An 18,234-nucleotide genomic window follows, 5' to 3' on the forward strand; every position below is an offset into this window, starting at 1 on the left:
AAAAAAAAAAAACAGCTAACATGATACTAAATGGGGAAAAAAATCAAAAACATTTCCTCTAAGGTGTAGAATAAGACATGGATGCCCACCTCCCATTATTATTCAGCATAGCTAACAATAGCAATTAGGCAAGGGAAAGAAATAAAGGGCATCTAAATTGGAAAGGAGGATATAAAATTATCTTTGTTTGTAGATGACACAATCTTACATACATAAAAACCTAAAGATGCCACCATAAAACTCTTTCACTCCAATAACAAAATAGCTGAGAAAGAAATCAAAAAAGCAATCCTGTTCAATAGCTACAAAAAACATGCTGGGAATAAATTTAAGTAAGGAAATAAATGATCTCTATAATAAAATCTACAAATAATGATGAAAGAGATTTAACAGTGGGTGGCTATATGGTTGGTTGGTGTCTCTCTCTCTCTCTCTCTCTCACACACACACACACACACACACACACACACACACGGATATCCCATTAGTGGACTGGAAGAGCTAGTACTATGAAAATTTCCATACAACTCAAAACAATCTACAGATTCAGTGATTCCTTTTATTTCAACAGGGAAAGTATCTTCACAAAAATAGAAAGTACAACCCTAAAATTCATATGGAATTTATAAAAGACCCTAAGCCAAAGCAAACCTGAACAAAAAGAACAAAGTTGAAGGTATCATGATACCTAACTTGAAAGCATATTACAAAGCTATAGTAACCATAAGACCATGGTATTGGCACAGACACAGGGACCAATGGAATAGAATAGAGAATCCAAAAAAGAAATCCATGCAACTAGAGCCAACTGATTTTCAACAAATGTGGCAAGAACATATGCACTGGAGAAAGGTAACTTTCTTCAAAAATGATAGTGGGAAAAAGGGATTATGCAATGGAATGAAACTAGACCCCCTATCTCCTACTCTATACAAAAATGGTTCAAAGACTTATATGTAAGAGCCAAAACTATGAAACTACTATAAGAAAACATACTGGAAGCACTTTGGGATATTGGTCTGGGAAAGATTTTTTTTTGGATACAATCCCAGAAAGATAGGTGACAAAAGCAAAAACTGACAAATGGAATTTGTCATATTAAGAAACTTCTGCATAGCAAAGGAAACAATATAGTTAAGAGACAACCAATAAATGGGAGAAAATATGTGCTGAATATTAACTTAACAAGAGATTAATATCCAGAAAAATAAAGGATTCAACAGCAAAACTCCCCAAATAATCCAATTTAAAAGGGGAAAATTTCAAGAAATGACAAATAAACGGCCAAACAAGTTTATGAAAAACTACTCAACATTACTAATCATCAGGGAAATGTAAATCAAAATAATGAGATCATAATATCTCAGAAAGGCCATTATCAAAATGACAAAAAATGGCAAATGCTGACATGGATTGGAGAAAGGCGAACTCTCATACACTGTGAGAATGCGACTGCTACAACCATTGTGGAAAAGAGTATAGAGGTTTCTCCATAAATAAGAACTAGAACATCTAATCTAGTAATTTCAGTACTATTGTATATATCTCCAAAGGAAGAAAATTGGTGTGCTGAAGATAAACATGCACTTCTCTGTTTATTGCAGCATTATTTATAAAAGCCAAGGTATGGATCAACGTAGGTGTTTATCAATGGATAAATGCATAAAGAAAATGTGGTACGTATACATAATGGAATATTATTTAGCTATAAATAAGAAAAAGAAAGTCCTGCCATTTGTAGCAATACGGATGAGACTGGAGGACATTATATTAAATGAAGTAAATCAAGTACAAAAAGATAAATACCACACTCTCACTTATACATACATGGAAGTTTAAGAAAGTTGGTCTTACAAAAGTAGAGAAGAGCATAGTGGTCAACAGAGACTGAGAAAAGTGTGACAGGGAGGTAGGGATGAAGAGTAGATGGTTAACAGGTACAGGGTGCAATTAGGACTCCTATAGTATAGTAGGCTATCTATGGTTGACAACAATTAATTATATATTTCAAAACAGCTTTGGGGTTTTGAATGTTCCCAAAACACAAAAATGGTAAATGTTTGGGGTGACAGATATACCAATTACCCTGATCTGATCATTATATTTTGTATACATATATTGAAACATCACACTGTAACTTCTGAGTATGTACGGTTATTATGTCAATTATAAACAAAATAAAAAGAGACATTCAAATCACATTTTACCTCCCTTAAGAAAAACCTGGAAAGAACAATAAATAGGTAGTAGCAAAAGTAGAAAGAAGAATTTTATTGTTTTTTCAGTATCTAATACCCCCTTCCTCCATAGAGCCAACAATTGTATGCAATGTTCTTTAGACTATAAAGCACTCTAGAGATAGGCAGCTATGCTGTGGTGATAGGTCAGTAGAGCTAGACTGCTCTGTGATAGTTAGCAAGGTACTGAATTACACAGCGCCTGTTTCCACATCTGTGATATGGGTATAATAAAAGTACCTACTTTACAGAGTAATTATTGAAATGAAGTACTCTAACACCTGTAACATACTCAGAACAGTACCTAGTACTTGGTAATCACTTAATGTTAGCTGTCAGCATTATAATAGCACCTAACTGCTGTGAAAAAGTTACTATTTGAATTTTGCTTACACCATTTTGAAAGATTTCTAACAGCCAATGTTCTGTGTACTCTTCTACAGTCAAACACTGTGAAGGAGAGGTATGTGTGCTCTGACAGAGAAGTAGCACTTAGAACTTTTAGGTAACTGCTTTATTTGACCTTTAGTCAGTTGCTTTACAAAACTCTTGGTTAAAAATCTGTCCCAGAATTCTCTACTTTACTCAATTTTGTCAACAGCTGTTCAGTCTTTTCAAAATGAAATATACCAAACTCACCCACTTTCTGATGTTATATTCATTTAACAGTAAGAGGTTGAAAGGAGATTTAAGCAATACTCATTCTCTTGATTATTAAGGGAAAAAAATTTAAAACTTCCAACAAACTCCAACGAAAGTACAGCATTTCCAGATCAACACGATAGCAAAGATCTATACCTACTAAATATTAAAGATTATTCAGTACTGATAGCAACTCCTATACCCTACACTTTTCCATACATCTGCAGGGGAAGCCAAGAAGGACCGACACATAAAATTGTGGTAGCTATGAATAGCAAGATAGGTAATTCCCAGCTGCCTCTTTCTCCTTCTCCCAAGTAGGTCACAGATGAAGAAATATGAAAGGTTTGGCATATCTAATCTCACATGGTCATCACTGCTACTTGACAATCACTTTAATTACCTCACCTTGACTTATAAAGCATTCACCCTGACAGCTTTAACAAACTGGCATACATCTTCCTTACTCTAGCACAGTTGCCTTCAACTTAGAAGGTGTAGTAAAGCCCAAATGGGAAAGCTTTTGCAAATGACATGTCTGTTAATCACTGCTGGCATCTGCCTTCATTATACCACAATATTATTATGTGCCTATTTGGGATAAAAAGCCAGAATCTCTATTTGAAAAGGTGACTTCCCTGTGGGTAGATATCTAATCTTATTCATTTCTGTAATAGCACTAAACCTAGTGCCTAACATATAGCAGGCACTGAGTGAAGACTGCTAAATGAAAGTACAAATAGTTGAAATAGTTTATTAAGGTAACCAGTTTCATAATCACCAAATCCAAATGCCTCTTGTCAGTTTATAACTTCTGCAGAATTTTCACAACATTTAGGCAATATGCTAGAGTGTTTGAAAGGAAAGACTACGGATCTAAATTAGTGTGTTAGAATATGGGATCCTCTGCCAAACAGAAGCCCTTTACCTTTAGGCAGAAGTTACTGGACCTCTTTGTGCTTCAACTTTCTCATCTATAAAAATAGGCATAATAAAAAGTTCTCCCCTCATAGGCTTTATTGACAATCAAATGTCAATATCTATAAAAAGCTAAGAAGAGTGCTTACAATAGAGCAAGCACTTCATAAATATGAAGTACACATTTTGTTATCATTATTATTAAACCCCACACTCAATAACATGTTGCTTGGTTTTTGTGACCTTGTCCACCATCATTATTCTCCTCTTTGACATCTTCAGTTGCCTCTTATCACTTTTGTTCTCTAAATGTGGGGGTTTCACTCAAAGTCTATCCTCACTGATTTTTGTAGGTCTCATCTTTGGCATTTAACCCCTAAAGCTTAAACTACTGTTATTACATAGAACCTACACTGTGTTCTCCAGAGTGCCAACTCAACCTTCTCAGTTGAACACAATATAAACTTAAGTCAATATCATATCTCAAACTGGCAAATCTCCTCATTTCCCCCAGATATGTGAAAACCTGAGGAATTAGGAAATGTGATGACCTTCAAAGAGTATAACTCTAAGATGAGCACAAGGCAGTCCCCAGAAAGAGAGAGAATGGATCTAATGTTAGTAGAACTAAACATCCTTATCAGACTTCAGGTATTTATATATCAGAAGAAAATGCATGGCATTCTACAATGGTCTAGGCAAGTAAACTATGAAAATATAGAAAGAATTGTATCCCAGAGGCTCTAGAATTCAAGGAAGGTCTAAGTCCAGGCAGCAGAAGGGGAAATGGTCTGAAGATGGAATCTTACAGTGAAGTAAGACTTACTCCATATGTTCTTAGGGCATACCAGACATTCAGAGTGTTTTGCTTTAAAATTCACTTAATTTAACTCTACTTGTTCTGAACCCATAATTTGCTATATAAATTTTTGTTATGGGTCAGCTTCCCATGAAGGTCTCCCTCCAAAGAAAATGTTTTAATCATATGAATATGTTTATTTCTAATTCCTGTTTTGCTTTTTCAAGATGAATTAAAGTAACTTTTAGTTATGATTTGGGTTTCCACAGACCTTGATTATAGGCAGAGCAAGCACTGACTTTGCCAATATGAATATTCTCTGCAATAAGTATATTTTATATTGTGAATTAAATGATTAAAAGCATGAACTCAAGCCAAATGCCTGAATCTGAATCCTGGTCCTGGTATCTATTAGTTTGTGACCACAGGCATATTGTATGATCTCTTTATGCCTGTTTCATAATCTTCAGAATGGGGATAATGAGAAGACCCACTTCACTGGGTTGTCATGAGGAATAAAAGAAAATATGCAAAACAAGTAGAATCTGTCTTGCACATAAAGTGCTCAGTCAAAGGCAGCTATTATTATCTCAGTCTTACCTACATTTTGGCTGACTGAAATTGGTTTGTGGTAGTGTATTCCTGGTATGTACAGCTCCAATCCAGGTTCCATCAGATGAGATCCTTACCAGCTCCAACTTTTCCCTTACACTATTAAGTTCTTGACCTTAGGGCTTATAATGAACTTTATAATTTTGTGGAAAACTGCACACAAATGAATGGTGTGTATTTTTTTTTAAGACAGGGGACCAAAGCTTTGATCAGCTCCACAGTTAAATACATGACACCGAACTGATTTTCACAAAACAAAACCTACTGCCTTAGCATTACCACTACCATCCGTTTTATCTCCTCTTAAATGATTCCTACTGTCTGCCCTGGTTCCACTCAACAAATCATAATATTAAAAATTATCTCTCTATAATGTTATTCCATTATAGTACTTCCAATTTTCAATACTATCAGATTACTTCTTAAAAATAACTGTAATGCTATTACTTTCTCTACTTATCATGGCCCAAATAGCTTAGCTGGGCATTGAAGCTTCTACAGCTTCATCATAATTTACTTTTCCAGCCTTGTTCTCCATTCTCCTCCACAAATGTCTCTAAAGGAGTCACTAGACAATGAAGAATGCCATGAAGCTTTATTCCACAGCTCATGTTACTGTGTGGAGAATATCTTTTCACTACCTTCTATCCATCTTCAATATCACTTCCTCCAGGAGCCCAATGCCTTTCTTCGACAGTCCCTATTTTCAACATGTAAGGTCCATTAACATTGGTGCATACAACTATGTATCAAGGTTTCTAAACTTCAGCAATACTGACATGTCTGGTTGGATAACTCTTGGTTGTGGAGGGAAAGATGTCCTATGCAACCCAGGACGTTCAGCAATATTTCTGGCTTTCAGACATTATCAAATGATGTGGGGGTGGAGTCACTTCTGGTTAATAAACTCTGATACAACATAACAAATACATTTAATTTCTCCTGCTTAATAATAAATTCTTTGAAAACTGTCTTTTATATTCTAAATATATCTGAATATGAACGATTTGGATAAATCTTTGTTTTCTCCTAACTTTTCTAAAATTAGTGAACAGAACATCTGTTATGCTTTGGTTGTGAGATGTCCCCCAAAAGCTCACATGTGAGACAATGCTAGAAGTTTGAAGAAGAAATGATTGAGTTATAACCTCAACCTAATCAGTGAGTTAATTCCTATGGGATTACAGGGATTAATTCAGTGGTAACTGGAGGCAGGTAGTATGGCTAAAGGAAGTGGTTCATTGGGGGGTGTGGCTTTGGGGTACATCTTTGTATCTGGCAAGTGGAGACCTCTCTCTGCTTTCTGATCACCATGTGAGCTGCTTCCCTCTGCCACACTCTTCTGCCATGATGTCCTGCCTCACCTTGAACTGTGAGGAATGGAGACGGCTGTTTATGGAGTCAGACCTCTTAAACTGTGAGCCCTCTAATAAACTGTTCCTCCTCTAAGATTGCTCAGGTCAAGACTTTCAGTCACAACAGCAAAAAAACTGACTAAAACAACTTCCTGAACTATCACATTTATGGATATTCATGAAACTTGAAACACTAAATTCCAACCTTATAAAGTAAAGCTTTTAAAAGGCAAAAACTGCTGTGCCATCAACAAGTACTATTAGTTAGTTGTGTCCCAAAAGAGAGCATTATAAAGACAATAAACTTCCATATCACATGTATAATAGTATTCATTACTGAAGGACATATAGAAGAAGAGTAAACAAAATAAACTACTCCCTTGTGTTCTATATATAGTTTTATTACCCAAGTTAAATGCTTAGTAACAGTCAAGATCTAGTTAATGACAGGGTTAAGTTCCCCAGACCAGTGGCTCTAAATTCTTGCTGCATATTAGAATCCTCTGCAGAGCTTGAGAGAGAGAGAGAGAGAAGATAGATATTTTAGGGCCTCCATGTAGACCAATTAAGTTAGAATCAAAAGTGGAGCTAACGATTAAAATTATTTTAAAAGTCCCCAGTATATAGCCAGGTGTGGTGATGCACACTTGTAATCGCAGTAACTGAGGAGGCTGAGGCAGGAAGATACCAAGTTCAAAGCCAGCCTCAGCAACTTAGCAAGACCCTGTCTCAAAATAAAACAAAAAGGTCTGGGGATGTGGTTCAGTGGATAAGTGCCCCTGAGTCCAATCCCCAATACCACCACCCCACTCTCCCGCCTGCTGCCGCCAAAAAAATTTCCCAGTAGAATCTAATGTGCAACTAGAACTGAGAGTCACTGCTATATACTGGCTTTAAAACTTTGTGTACTTCGACAATTAATGTAAAAATCTATCATCCAAGAAAAACTTTCACTTTATGGAATGGCTGAAAATTATTATCTAACTTGCTGAACATGGGTTCTATGTGTGAATACTTACCTTGAATTTAAAGAACTGCTGCCCACTCCACCCCCCTCCCCACCCCACCCTTGAGCATGAGGCATTACCAAGAAGCTCATAATACATTTCTTAGGCTGCTCTCTCTACCACCTCTCAAAATCCAGGCACTTACATTCCTCTTTACTCGGTGAATTTACATTCAGTTCTGTCGGAAGCGGCTGCTGGCTGGGACTAAGAGTTGGCGTGGTTATCGAGGTATTATCGTTGTCACTGGTGGTCTCTTCAGAAAACAAATCTGATTGGCTGTTACTTGTACTTGGAGCGGAATCATCGTCTGGTTGTTTCTTTTGAAAATCTTTAAAAAAAAGTGAGAATATCCACTTAATTAAGGAATTCACAATCTGAGTATCAGAAAACAACATAAGTTAACATAAAAATTAAATGTAACAATACCAATTAATAAAGTCTAATTTGGGTAACTAAAAAAATGGAAATAAAATACTGATCAAAACCATTGGTGGAGGGTGATTAGAATTAGTTTTCCAATGTCTTTATTGTTGAGAAGAATGGTAGACACTGATTTCAACGTTAGATTTTGCAAAGTGAAAGATGCATGTTGTTGTTAATCATGAAGGATGATCAACAGAAGGAAAAAGAGGAATAAAGAGAAATTAAGTTGCTCTAACCAATAGAGAGCAGATCATAAAGAAAACGGTATCACAAAATAGTAAGGTAAACAGAAAACAGATAATACGGTAGAAGTAAGTTCAAATATATCAGTAATGATACTAATATAAACAGACTAAACTTACCAGCAAACACAAAAAATTCAGATTAAATAAACAAAGTCCAATTATGTTTATAAGAGACATATTAAAAACATTGGGAGGACAGCCTTCTAGCAATTTTTTATTTCTTAAGCTGGTAGTGGATACACAAATGTGATTATTATGTATATTCTCCTTATGTTTCATTTCAAAACATCTAATGATACTCTAAGAAGTACAGATTATACTTTATCAATTCAGAGAAGTAAAAGATGATCCTTACAACTACACATAAATTATATTTTGAGTCACAGATAAGCCCCGGTTATCATGCTCTATAACTTCACCAGAATCAATGTTTTGACATATTCTGAGCATAAGAATTTCTAGCATTCATGATACATTGTCCATATGCCAGGCATTGAAATAAATGGATATGTGTATACATATACCTAAGTGTGTGTGTGTGTGTGTGTGTGTGTGACTAACCTTGCACGTGACTAAGTCACACTCCCCGGCTGGGTGCTGAGGCGCTCAGTCACAGAAATGTGACAGAGCTTTCTCCATCCTTCTTGGGTTCTAGGGTCGGTGTCTCGTGCATGGGTGTGTCTTGCTACAGCCCATGGGTGAGGCTACACTCACCTGTTCCTTTGTAATATAACCCTTTGCCCTGTTAGGATAGAATCTTCCATGGAAGTGCCTTGTGTGTGTCCCCTTCTCTTACTGTGCCCTTGGGTGTGGCCTACCCAGGTGTCAGTCAACCTGCTGACAGTGGACATCATGAAGATAGACTCAGCCCAATGAAACCTGACCCCTTGCCTCATTTGAATAGCTTCTCCTCAATAAAAGGGGTCAGCAAGTGCTCTTGCTCTCTCTCTTCCTGAGGACCCTTAAGGTCAGAGGCGCCATCACAGCAACCCCAAAGAAAAGGTATTCATGTCTCTTGTGTGGTTATTTTGCGCAGCCCAGTCAGCCCAGTTCAACTGGAGTGACCCCTGAGCCTTTTAGTCGCGAAAACAGAAACCCAGCATGTGTGTGTATGTGTGTGTGTGTGTGTGTGTAATTTACATTAATTCTTAGGAAAACTCAAGTCAGGTATTAACGATACCAAATTCTGTTCATAAAGTAACTGACTTTAGAACGTTTGGGAAATTTGCTCCAAGTTAACAGCTAACAAGTAAAAGGGGTAGGTCCATTTGACAACAAAGCTCACGGCCCTCAATCACAAACACAGGGTACAGAATGGTAAGCAGTAGACCAGCCGCAAAAGGGGCTTCCATGTCAAGCTTCCACCCATTCCAACACCACTGGTGAGTGCAATAAATTTGGCCCAAGTCTCCAACCTGCTATACCAAGGAGGAATCTAAGTGTCTACTGCTTCTTTTCTGGATATTTACTTCTCCTAATTATTTTTTTATACTTCAATATTTTGACATGTAAAATAATTAATTCTCTCAATGTTATCTGTATAACATCATTAAGAAAGATACTGTACAAATGGAATAAATAATGCAACAATGACACTTCTTTATGTTAGGCCATTGCATTAGCTCTCTTATGTCAATAGTCATTGTGTTTCTCTCTCATAGCCACCTATCACTTAACTGGAAATGTCTTAAGGCCCTAAAAAAAATGAAACTGAGTCATCATTGTATTGTCTAGCACCATCCCCAAAGAAAGATGGTGAGACAGGCAGAAACATAAACAAACAGAAACTCACTTAGGCATAATAACCTTATGAAGTTGGTGTCTAAAGACATTGCCAGGTCCTACCCACAAAATCGTCAGCCCACGTTTGCCATGTTCCTTGGATGCTCAGGTGCTTTTCTTTAAAAATGTACCTTCTTTTAACCCATTCTCCTGATATGCCTTTTTCACACCTCCACAGGGTGATGGTGTCAGAAACAAACAGTATTCATTACAAACCAAACTAGCTGTCCATAAAGAGAGCTGATAGATAATCTATACATTCTATGCTTAAATTGAATCATTTTATTTCAGAAATGACTAAGAGTCACCTCAATAGTTTCTTCTTACAGGAAAAGCAAACAAGAGATAAGAAAATTTATGTAACTCATCAGAAATTTGGAGTTAGTCCTAAGAGTCTTCTAACTCCCCTGCCAAAGTTATCAGTTTATGCAATACAAAGAATGTTACCATTTGACAGACCTGGATTCAAATCCTGACTTTTCAGGGCATAAAGCTAAAAGCAACCTTTTAATCTTTGAGGGTCTTGTCTGTAAAACAAAGGGAGGGTAGTTATTCATACCTCTCAGGATAATGATAACTAAATAACAAAACATGCCTAAAGTATTTGGCACATGGACGTTCAATAATATGACAGCAATTGAAAATGAAAGGTATGTTTCTACTTTTTGAATTTATTCTAATTAGTTATGCATGATAGCAGAATGCATTTCAATTCATTGTACACAAATGGAGCACATTTCTCTGGTTGTGCCCGATGTAGAGTCACACCTACATGTGCAGTCACACATGTACCCAAGGTAATGATGTTCATCTCATTCTACCATCTTTCCTTTCCCTCATACCCCCTTAACATTCTCCATCTCCTCTTTGCCCAGTCAAACTTCCTCCATTCTCCCCACAACCCTCCCATTATGGGTCAGCATCCAGTTATCAGAGAGAACATTCTGCATCTGTTTTGGGGGGATTGGCCTACTTAGCCTGATATTCTTTGACTCCATCCATTTACCTGCAAATGCCATAATTTTATTCTCCTTTTATGCACTCAGTAATATTCCATTGTGTATAGTTACCACAGTTTTTTTTATCCAGTCATCTATTGAAGGGCATATAGGTGGGTTCCACAGTTTTAACAATTGTGAAATGTGCTGCTATAAACATTGAAGTGGCTGTGACCCTGTATTATGCTGTTTTTAAATCCTTTGGGTATAGACCAAGGATCGGGATAGCTGGGACAAATGGTTTTTCCATTCCAAGTTTTCTAAGGAATTTCAACACTGCTTTCCAGAGTGGTTGCACCAATTTGCAGTCCCATGCAATGTATAAGTGTACCTTTTTTCCCATATCCTCGCCAACATTTATTGTTGCTTGTATTATTGATAACTGCCATTCTGACTGGTGTGAGTGGAAATCTTAAGAGTAATTTTGATTTGCATTTCTCTAATTACTAGAGATGCTGAACATTTTTTCATATATTTGTTGAACGAATGGATATCTTCTGAGAAGTATCTGTTCAGCTCCTTAGCCCATTTATTGATTGGGTTGTTTGTTTTTCTGGTGTTTAGTCTTCTGAGTTCTTTACATATCCTGGAGATTAGTGTTCTATCTAATGTGCGTGTGGCAAAAATTTGCTCCCAAAATGTAGGCTCTCTCTTCACCTCATTCATTGATTGTTTTGCTGAGAAGAAGCATTTTAGTTTTAATCCATCCCATTTATTGATCCTTGATTTTATTTCTTGTGCTTTAGGAGTCTTGTTAAGAAAGCTGGGGCCTAATCCGACATGATGAAGATTTGAGACTACTATTTCTTCTATTAGACGCAGGGTCTCTGGTCTAATTCCTAGATCCTTGATGCACTTTGAATTTTGTGCATGGTGAGAGATAAGGGGTTTAGTTTCTACTTTAAAGAAAGGATCAGTAAAAAAGAATGGTTTCTTCTTTTGACCCTGGAATTTGCAACCTTACTCTCTTGTGCCTTTCCTTCATCCAGCATCCAACTTTTGACCACTGCCAAAAAGAAGGGATGGATGAGGCAAGGAATTGTACACTGGAAAGCAACATAGATGAAAAGTCCAGAAACAACCACTTTATCTGATCCTGACACAGTACAGATCTTTTCACTTATTACACAATTTTCATATAAAAGGGAAAACTAGAAAGCCCCAAGATAGTCCTTTTCTATAAATGAGAAAAATATGGGAATAGTCATCTATTTTATACATTGGTGCTGTTTAAAGGTATATCCAAAGGTGTAAGTTCATTCTTGAATAGAGCTGTGAATTAGAGAGGTTTATGAGAAGTCTTTTAAAACAAACCTGTTTGTAAAACTTGAGCAAAAACTTTTGCCCTTAATAAGACTGTTGTTCAAAAGCAAACAGCCAGGACTTTGTCAGCTTACTTTATTATTAACTAGGAGGAAAAATAATTTTATCAAAAAAGATACTTTTAAAATTGCTTTCTAGAAATGGGAGGTTTCCACAAGATGGAGATAAGTTACTTAAGGATGATGGCTAAGGAAAAACAGCCAGTGGATTCCCTGGGTTTGCCTACCCACATACTTGTTGGACATCTTTTCCTCCATGTTTTCAGAATGACTTTTCACAGGCCAATCTTCTTACTATAAAATTTCCCTCTAAAAACTGGGAGCATTGTGAAAGCACTTTGCCCTGTGCTGCTAATAAGCCCATTCACCTGGACAACTTTTCTGGAACTGTATCTTGCTCACCTTTGATGTGCATGTTGTTTCTCTCTTGGATATACTATATTTGGATTTGGCAAAATGCTTAGTTGGCTTACACGCCCATCCTCTACCAAATTATGACAATAATATATATATTTTAAAATGATTTTTTTCAAAGTAACCTGGAAAAACTTTCAGTGATTTCAAGAAATGAATTTTCTTACAAAATAAATTAATTTTTCTTTCTAACCATTTTGGTAGCCTATTTTTTTCTCTTTGCAATGTGTAATGAATTTTTTTTGTTTGTCAAATGCATATCTGTGTGACCAATGAGTATTTTCCATTTATTAATACATCAATTAAACCAATTAACTATTGTTATACATTTTCCATTGTCAATTTTTTACTATTACAATCAAGATTTCATTAAACTTCCTTAGGTTATATTGCTAGAAGTATATAAATCAGTAAGAGAAGATGCACATTTTTAAAACACTGATACAAGCTGTTAAATTCTCTTGGCACAACATCCTGTGATTTCCCGCAGCCCAAGATGCACTATTGTGTGTAAAAATCACCTGTCCACTTGTCAGTCTCATGCATTATACAGGACGTAGAACAAAGTGTTCTGTAAATGTTAACTGAAAAAGTGGCCAGATGTTTTCTGAATTATCTTTCAATTGTTCCTTTAAACCATTCATAAACTATTTTGTATGCCTTCAAGGGCACTCCAAGATTCATGTGAATTTCTTTTTTCATAATCAAAAGAGAGAAACCCAACTATACTTCTAACTCACTCATTAAGACTATGTGGCTCACTACTAAGGCTTATAGTTCATTACTGCAGACACTAAAACTGGGTATAAAGAAAATAAAATGAAAGGAGATTGAGGAACTAAGAATTAAGAGGCTACCATAAGCTAAGCATTGTGACACGGGCTTTACATTCATTTTCTCATTTAATCTTCAAAATTTACAGGACAGTAGATGTAATCCCTACATTTCAGCAGAGGACAGTGGGGGGGGGCATGGCAAACTTGGGTAATTTTCCCCTCCCAAGCAAGTGCTAGACAGGGGTTTGAGACCCAGGTTAATTTGACGATCATCCTATTGAAGAGTGTACCATGAAGCAAACATTTTCCCAGCTTGCATGGGTACAAGGCACTTTGCCAGTTCACATATTCCCATTCTTGAAACCCCATCTCATTTTATATCACAAATTATATCTCCATGTTTCCACTGGAAGCTTCTGTGCATCAGTGACAAATCCTCTGAAAGAGAAACTAGGAAAACCACCCCATTTACAATTAGCCTAAAAAAAAAAAAATACTTGGGAATAAACTTAACGCAAGAAGTGAAAGACCTCTACAATGAAAACTACAGCATGCTAAAGAAAGAAAATAAAGAACACCTTATAAGATGGAAAGATCTATCTTGTTCTTGGATAGGCAGAATTAATATTGTAAAAATGAACATACTACCAAAAGAACTATACAGATTCAATGCAATCCCAACCAAAATCTCAATGACATTCCTCACGGAAATAGAAAAAGCAATCATGAAATTCATCTGGAAAAATAAGAGACCCAGAAAAGCCAAAGCAATCCTTAGCAAGAAGGGTAAAGCTGGTGGCATTACTATTCCAGACCTTAAACTATACTAAAGAGCAAAAGTAACAAAAACAGCATAGTATTGGCACCAAAACAGACCTGTAGAGCAATGGTACAAAATAGAGGACACAGAGACTAATCCACATAACTACAGTTATCTTATATTGGACAAAGGCACCAAAAACATACACTGGAGAAAAGATAGCCTCTTCAACAAATGGTGCTGGGAAAACTGAAAATCCAGATGTAACAAAATGAAATTAAACCTCTCTCATCATGCACAAAACTCAACTCAAAGTGGATCAAAGACCTAGGAATAAAACCAGAGACCTCGCACCTCAAGGAAGAAAAAGTAGGCCCAAATCTCTATAATGTTGGATTAGACCCCAACTTCTTTAATAAGACTCCTATAACTCAAGAATTAAAACCAAGAATCAACAAATGGGATGGATTCAAACTAAAAAGCTTCTTCTCAGCAAAAGAAACAATCTGTGAGGTGAATAGAGAGCCTACAAAATGGGAGCAAATCTTCACCACAAGCACATCAGATAGAGCACTAATCTCTAGGATATATATATATATATATAAAGTACTCAAAAACCTTAACACCAAAAAAACCAAATAATCCAATCAATAAATGGGCCAAGGAACTGAACAGATACTTCTCCAAAGAGAATATATAATCAATCAATAAACATGTGAAAAAATGTTCAACATCTCTAGTAATTTAAAGAAATGCAAATCAAAACTACCATAAGATTTCATCTCACTCCAGTCAGAATGGCAGCTTTCAAGAATACGAACAATAAAAAGTGTTGGCAAGGATGTAGGGGAAAAGGCACACTCATGGACTGCAAATTGGTCCTGCCAATATGGAAAGCAGTAAACTGGGAATGGAAATACCATTTGACCCAGCTATCCCACTCCTTGGTTTATACCCAAAGACTTAAAAATAGCAAAACAGCATACTACATAGAAACAGGCACTTCAATGTTTATAGCAGCACAATTCACAATAGCTAAATTGTGGAACACACCCAGATGCCCTTCAATAGATGAATGGATAGGGAAACTTTGGTGTGTATGTATGTGTGTGTGTGTGTGTGTGTGTGTATATATATATATATATACACACACACACACACACACACACACACACACAATGGAACAATTCTCAGCATTAAAAGAGAATAAAATCATGGCATTTGCAGGTAAATGGATGGAGCTGGAGAATATAATGCTCAGTGAAGTATGCCAATCCCAAAAAAAACAAAGGTCAATGTTTTCTTTGATATGAGGATGCTGACTCATAATGGGGGGGGTGTTGAAAAGCATGGGAGGAATGGAGGAACTTGAGATAAAGCAAAGGGGAGGAAGGGGAGGGGGAGGGCAAGGGGATAGGAATGGTGGTGAAATGAGATAAACATCATTACCCTAAGTACATGTATTGAAGACACAAATGGTGTGAAAATACTTTGTTGTGTAATCAGTGTAATATGAAAAGAATTACATTCTGCCATCATGTATAATAAATTAGAATTAAAAAGTAATTTTTTAAAAATCTCCTTTAACAGAACAACATTTTGGTCTTCCTTCCCTCTCTTTCCAATTTATGTCCACAACAGGCTATGTAGCCTCTTGACAAGTACCGTTCTAGGTTTCTAAGTTGCACAGCCCCCAAAGTTAGGTGTCTTATTTTGAAAAGCTACAAAGCCATTAGCAGTAGCCAGACAATTCATAAACTAGACTTTCAGCCCTCTGATTAAAATCTTAATAACATTTCAGTAGTTTGATGTTAATCTGGACTAATAGTCTCAGCTCTTAAGAACAAACTGGTTTAAACTAGAGTTAGCAAGAACCAAAGGATCCAGGTGTCATCTTGGGTCCTTAGTTTATGGGAAAACTATGATATATTCAATGTGGCCAGACTTATTTAAACTAAATTCCATGGATAATCTCCTCTAGTTTCTAAAAGAGCTAGAAGCTTTTCTAACTTCTTTAAAAGACAAAATCAAAAAACCTTTACTCTAACAGATTTTTACCCTCTCATGATGATTACTTCTCTTTAAAATTTACTGACTTTAGGATTAATAGACTGATACTGTTTTGCTTTTGTATGCCTTCAGAAAAGTTAAAAATACATACATTACACCCACACCCCACATACATATAGCCTAATTATGACAAGTGACTCTTAGTCTGTGTATTCTGTTTATGTCAATGCACACATCATCTGAGGGAATATCTCCAAAATTAAGATAGATCCTATATTCTGCCCTTCCTCCCATCTCATGGAACTGGCAACAACATTTAACTAGAATCTGAAGTCAGAAGCCAGAGAATCATCTTAAGACTCTACATCTCCCTCCCTTAATTCTTCATAGAAGAAACCACCCAAGCCTACTCATTTACAACTCCTAAATATCTCCTGAATCTATCTACTTCTCCATTACCGTTCTAGTCTAAGCCATCAACGTCTTTCAATGGTATCTTTTTAAAATTTGTTATTTTTAATTATACATGACAGTAGAGTATATATTGACATCTTTATACAAATGCGAAGTACATCTTATTCTAATCAGAATCCCAGCCTTGTGGTTGTACATGATGTGGGATTCACCACAATGTATTTATATGCGTACATAGGAAAATTAAGTCAGATTCATTCCACTGTCTTTCCTATTCCTGTTCCCCTGCCTTCCTTTCATTTCCCTTTGTCTAATCTATTAATATTCTATTCTTCCCCTCCCCTCCTTGTGTGTTAGCATCCACATATCAGAGAACTGACCTTTGATTTTTGGGGGGATTGACTTATTTCATTTAGCATAATAATCTCCACATCCATCCATTTATCAGCAAATGTCATAAAGTCATTTTTTATGGCTGAGTGATATTTCACTTTCTAAAATCATTTTGTCCCACATTTTCTTTATCCATTCATCTGCTAAAGGCACCTAGTTTGGTTCCATAGTTTAGCTACTGTGAGTTGAGCTGCTATATTGATGTGGCTGCATCACTGTAATATATTTAGCAGACTTTAAAAAAGCCACTAGAAAACTTCTAGAACTCAAATGAATTCAGCAAAGTAGCAGGATTTAAAATCAACACCCATAAATCAATTGTGTTCCTATACACCAATAATGAATCAGCTGAAGGAGAAAGTGGGAAAATTATCTCATTCATAATAGCCTCAAAAACAAACAAACAAAAAACCAAAACCAGGCATCAATCTAACAAATGAGGTAGAAGATCCCTTCAATGAAAACTACAGAATGCTAAAGAAAGAAACTGAAGAAGACCTTAGAAGATGGAAAGATCACCTATGTTCTTGGCTAGGTAGAATTAATATTATCAAAATGGCCAGACTACCAAAATGCTACACAGTTATAATGCAATTCCTATTAAAATTCCAATGATTTTATTCATAGAAATTAAAAAAGCAATCATGAAATTCATTTGGGAAAAACAAGAGGCCCAGAATAGCCAAAGAAATAGTGAGAAAAGTAAAATTGGAAGCCATCACAATACCAGGCCTTAAATTATACTACAGAGCTGTAATAAACAAAATGGCATGGTTTTGGCACCAAAACAGGATTGAAGACCAGGGATACAGAATAGAAAAACAGAGACAAACCCACATAAATATAGTTATCTCATACTAGGCAAAGGCACCAGAAATATCCATTGGAGAAAAGATAGCCTCTTCAACAAATTGTGTTGGGAAAACTGAAAATCCATAAGTAGAACAATGAAATTTAACCCCTATCTGTCACCCTGCACAAAACTCAAAGTCGATCAAAGACCTAGGCATAAGACCAGAAACCCTATGTTTACAAAAGAAAATGTAGGCCCAAATCTCCATCGAGTCAGCTTAGAAACTGACTTCCTCAATAAGACTCTTAAACTACAAGAAATAAAATCAAGAATC

At 36.2% G+C, this 18,234-nt stretch overlaps 1 protein-coding gene across 1 annotated transcript in view; it reads right to left on the minus strand.

The window, feature by feature from the left end:
- Zfand3 (zinc finger AN1-type containing 3) overlaps nucleotides 1–18,234 on the minus strand; it is a 313,535-nt gene that overhangs the window by 82,138 nt on the left and 213,163 nt on the right. Inside the window, exon 3 of the mRNA XM_027943576.2 lies at nucleotides 7,716–7,898. Within this exon, the coding sequence (XP_027799377.1) occupies nucleotides 7,716–7,898 (183 nt within the window). The remainder of the gene's footprint in view (nucleotides 1–7,715; nucleotides 7,899–18,234) is intronic.

The sequence above is a fragment of the Marmota flaviventris genome, chromosome 6, assembly GCF_047511675.1.
Source record: "Marmota flaviventris isolate mMarFla1 chromosome 6, mMarFla1.hap1, whole genome shotgun sequence".
Classification (NCBI taxonomy): Eukaryota; Metazoa; Chordata; class Mammalia; order Rodentia; family Sciuridae; genus Marmota; species Marmota flaviventris.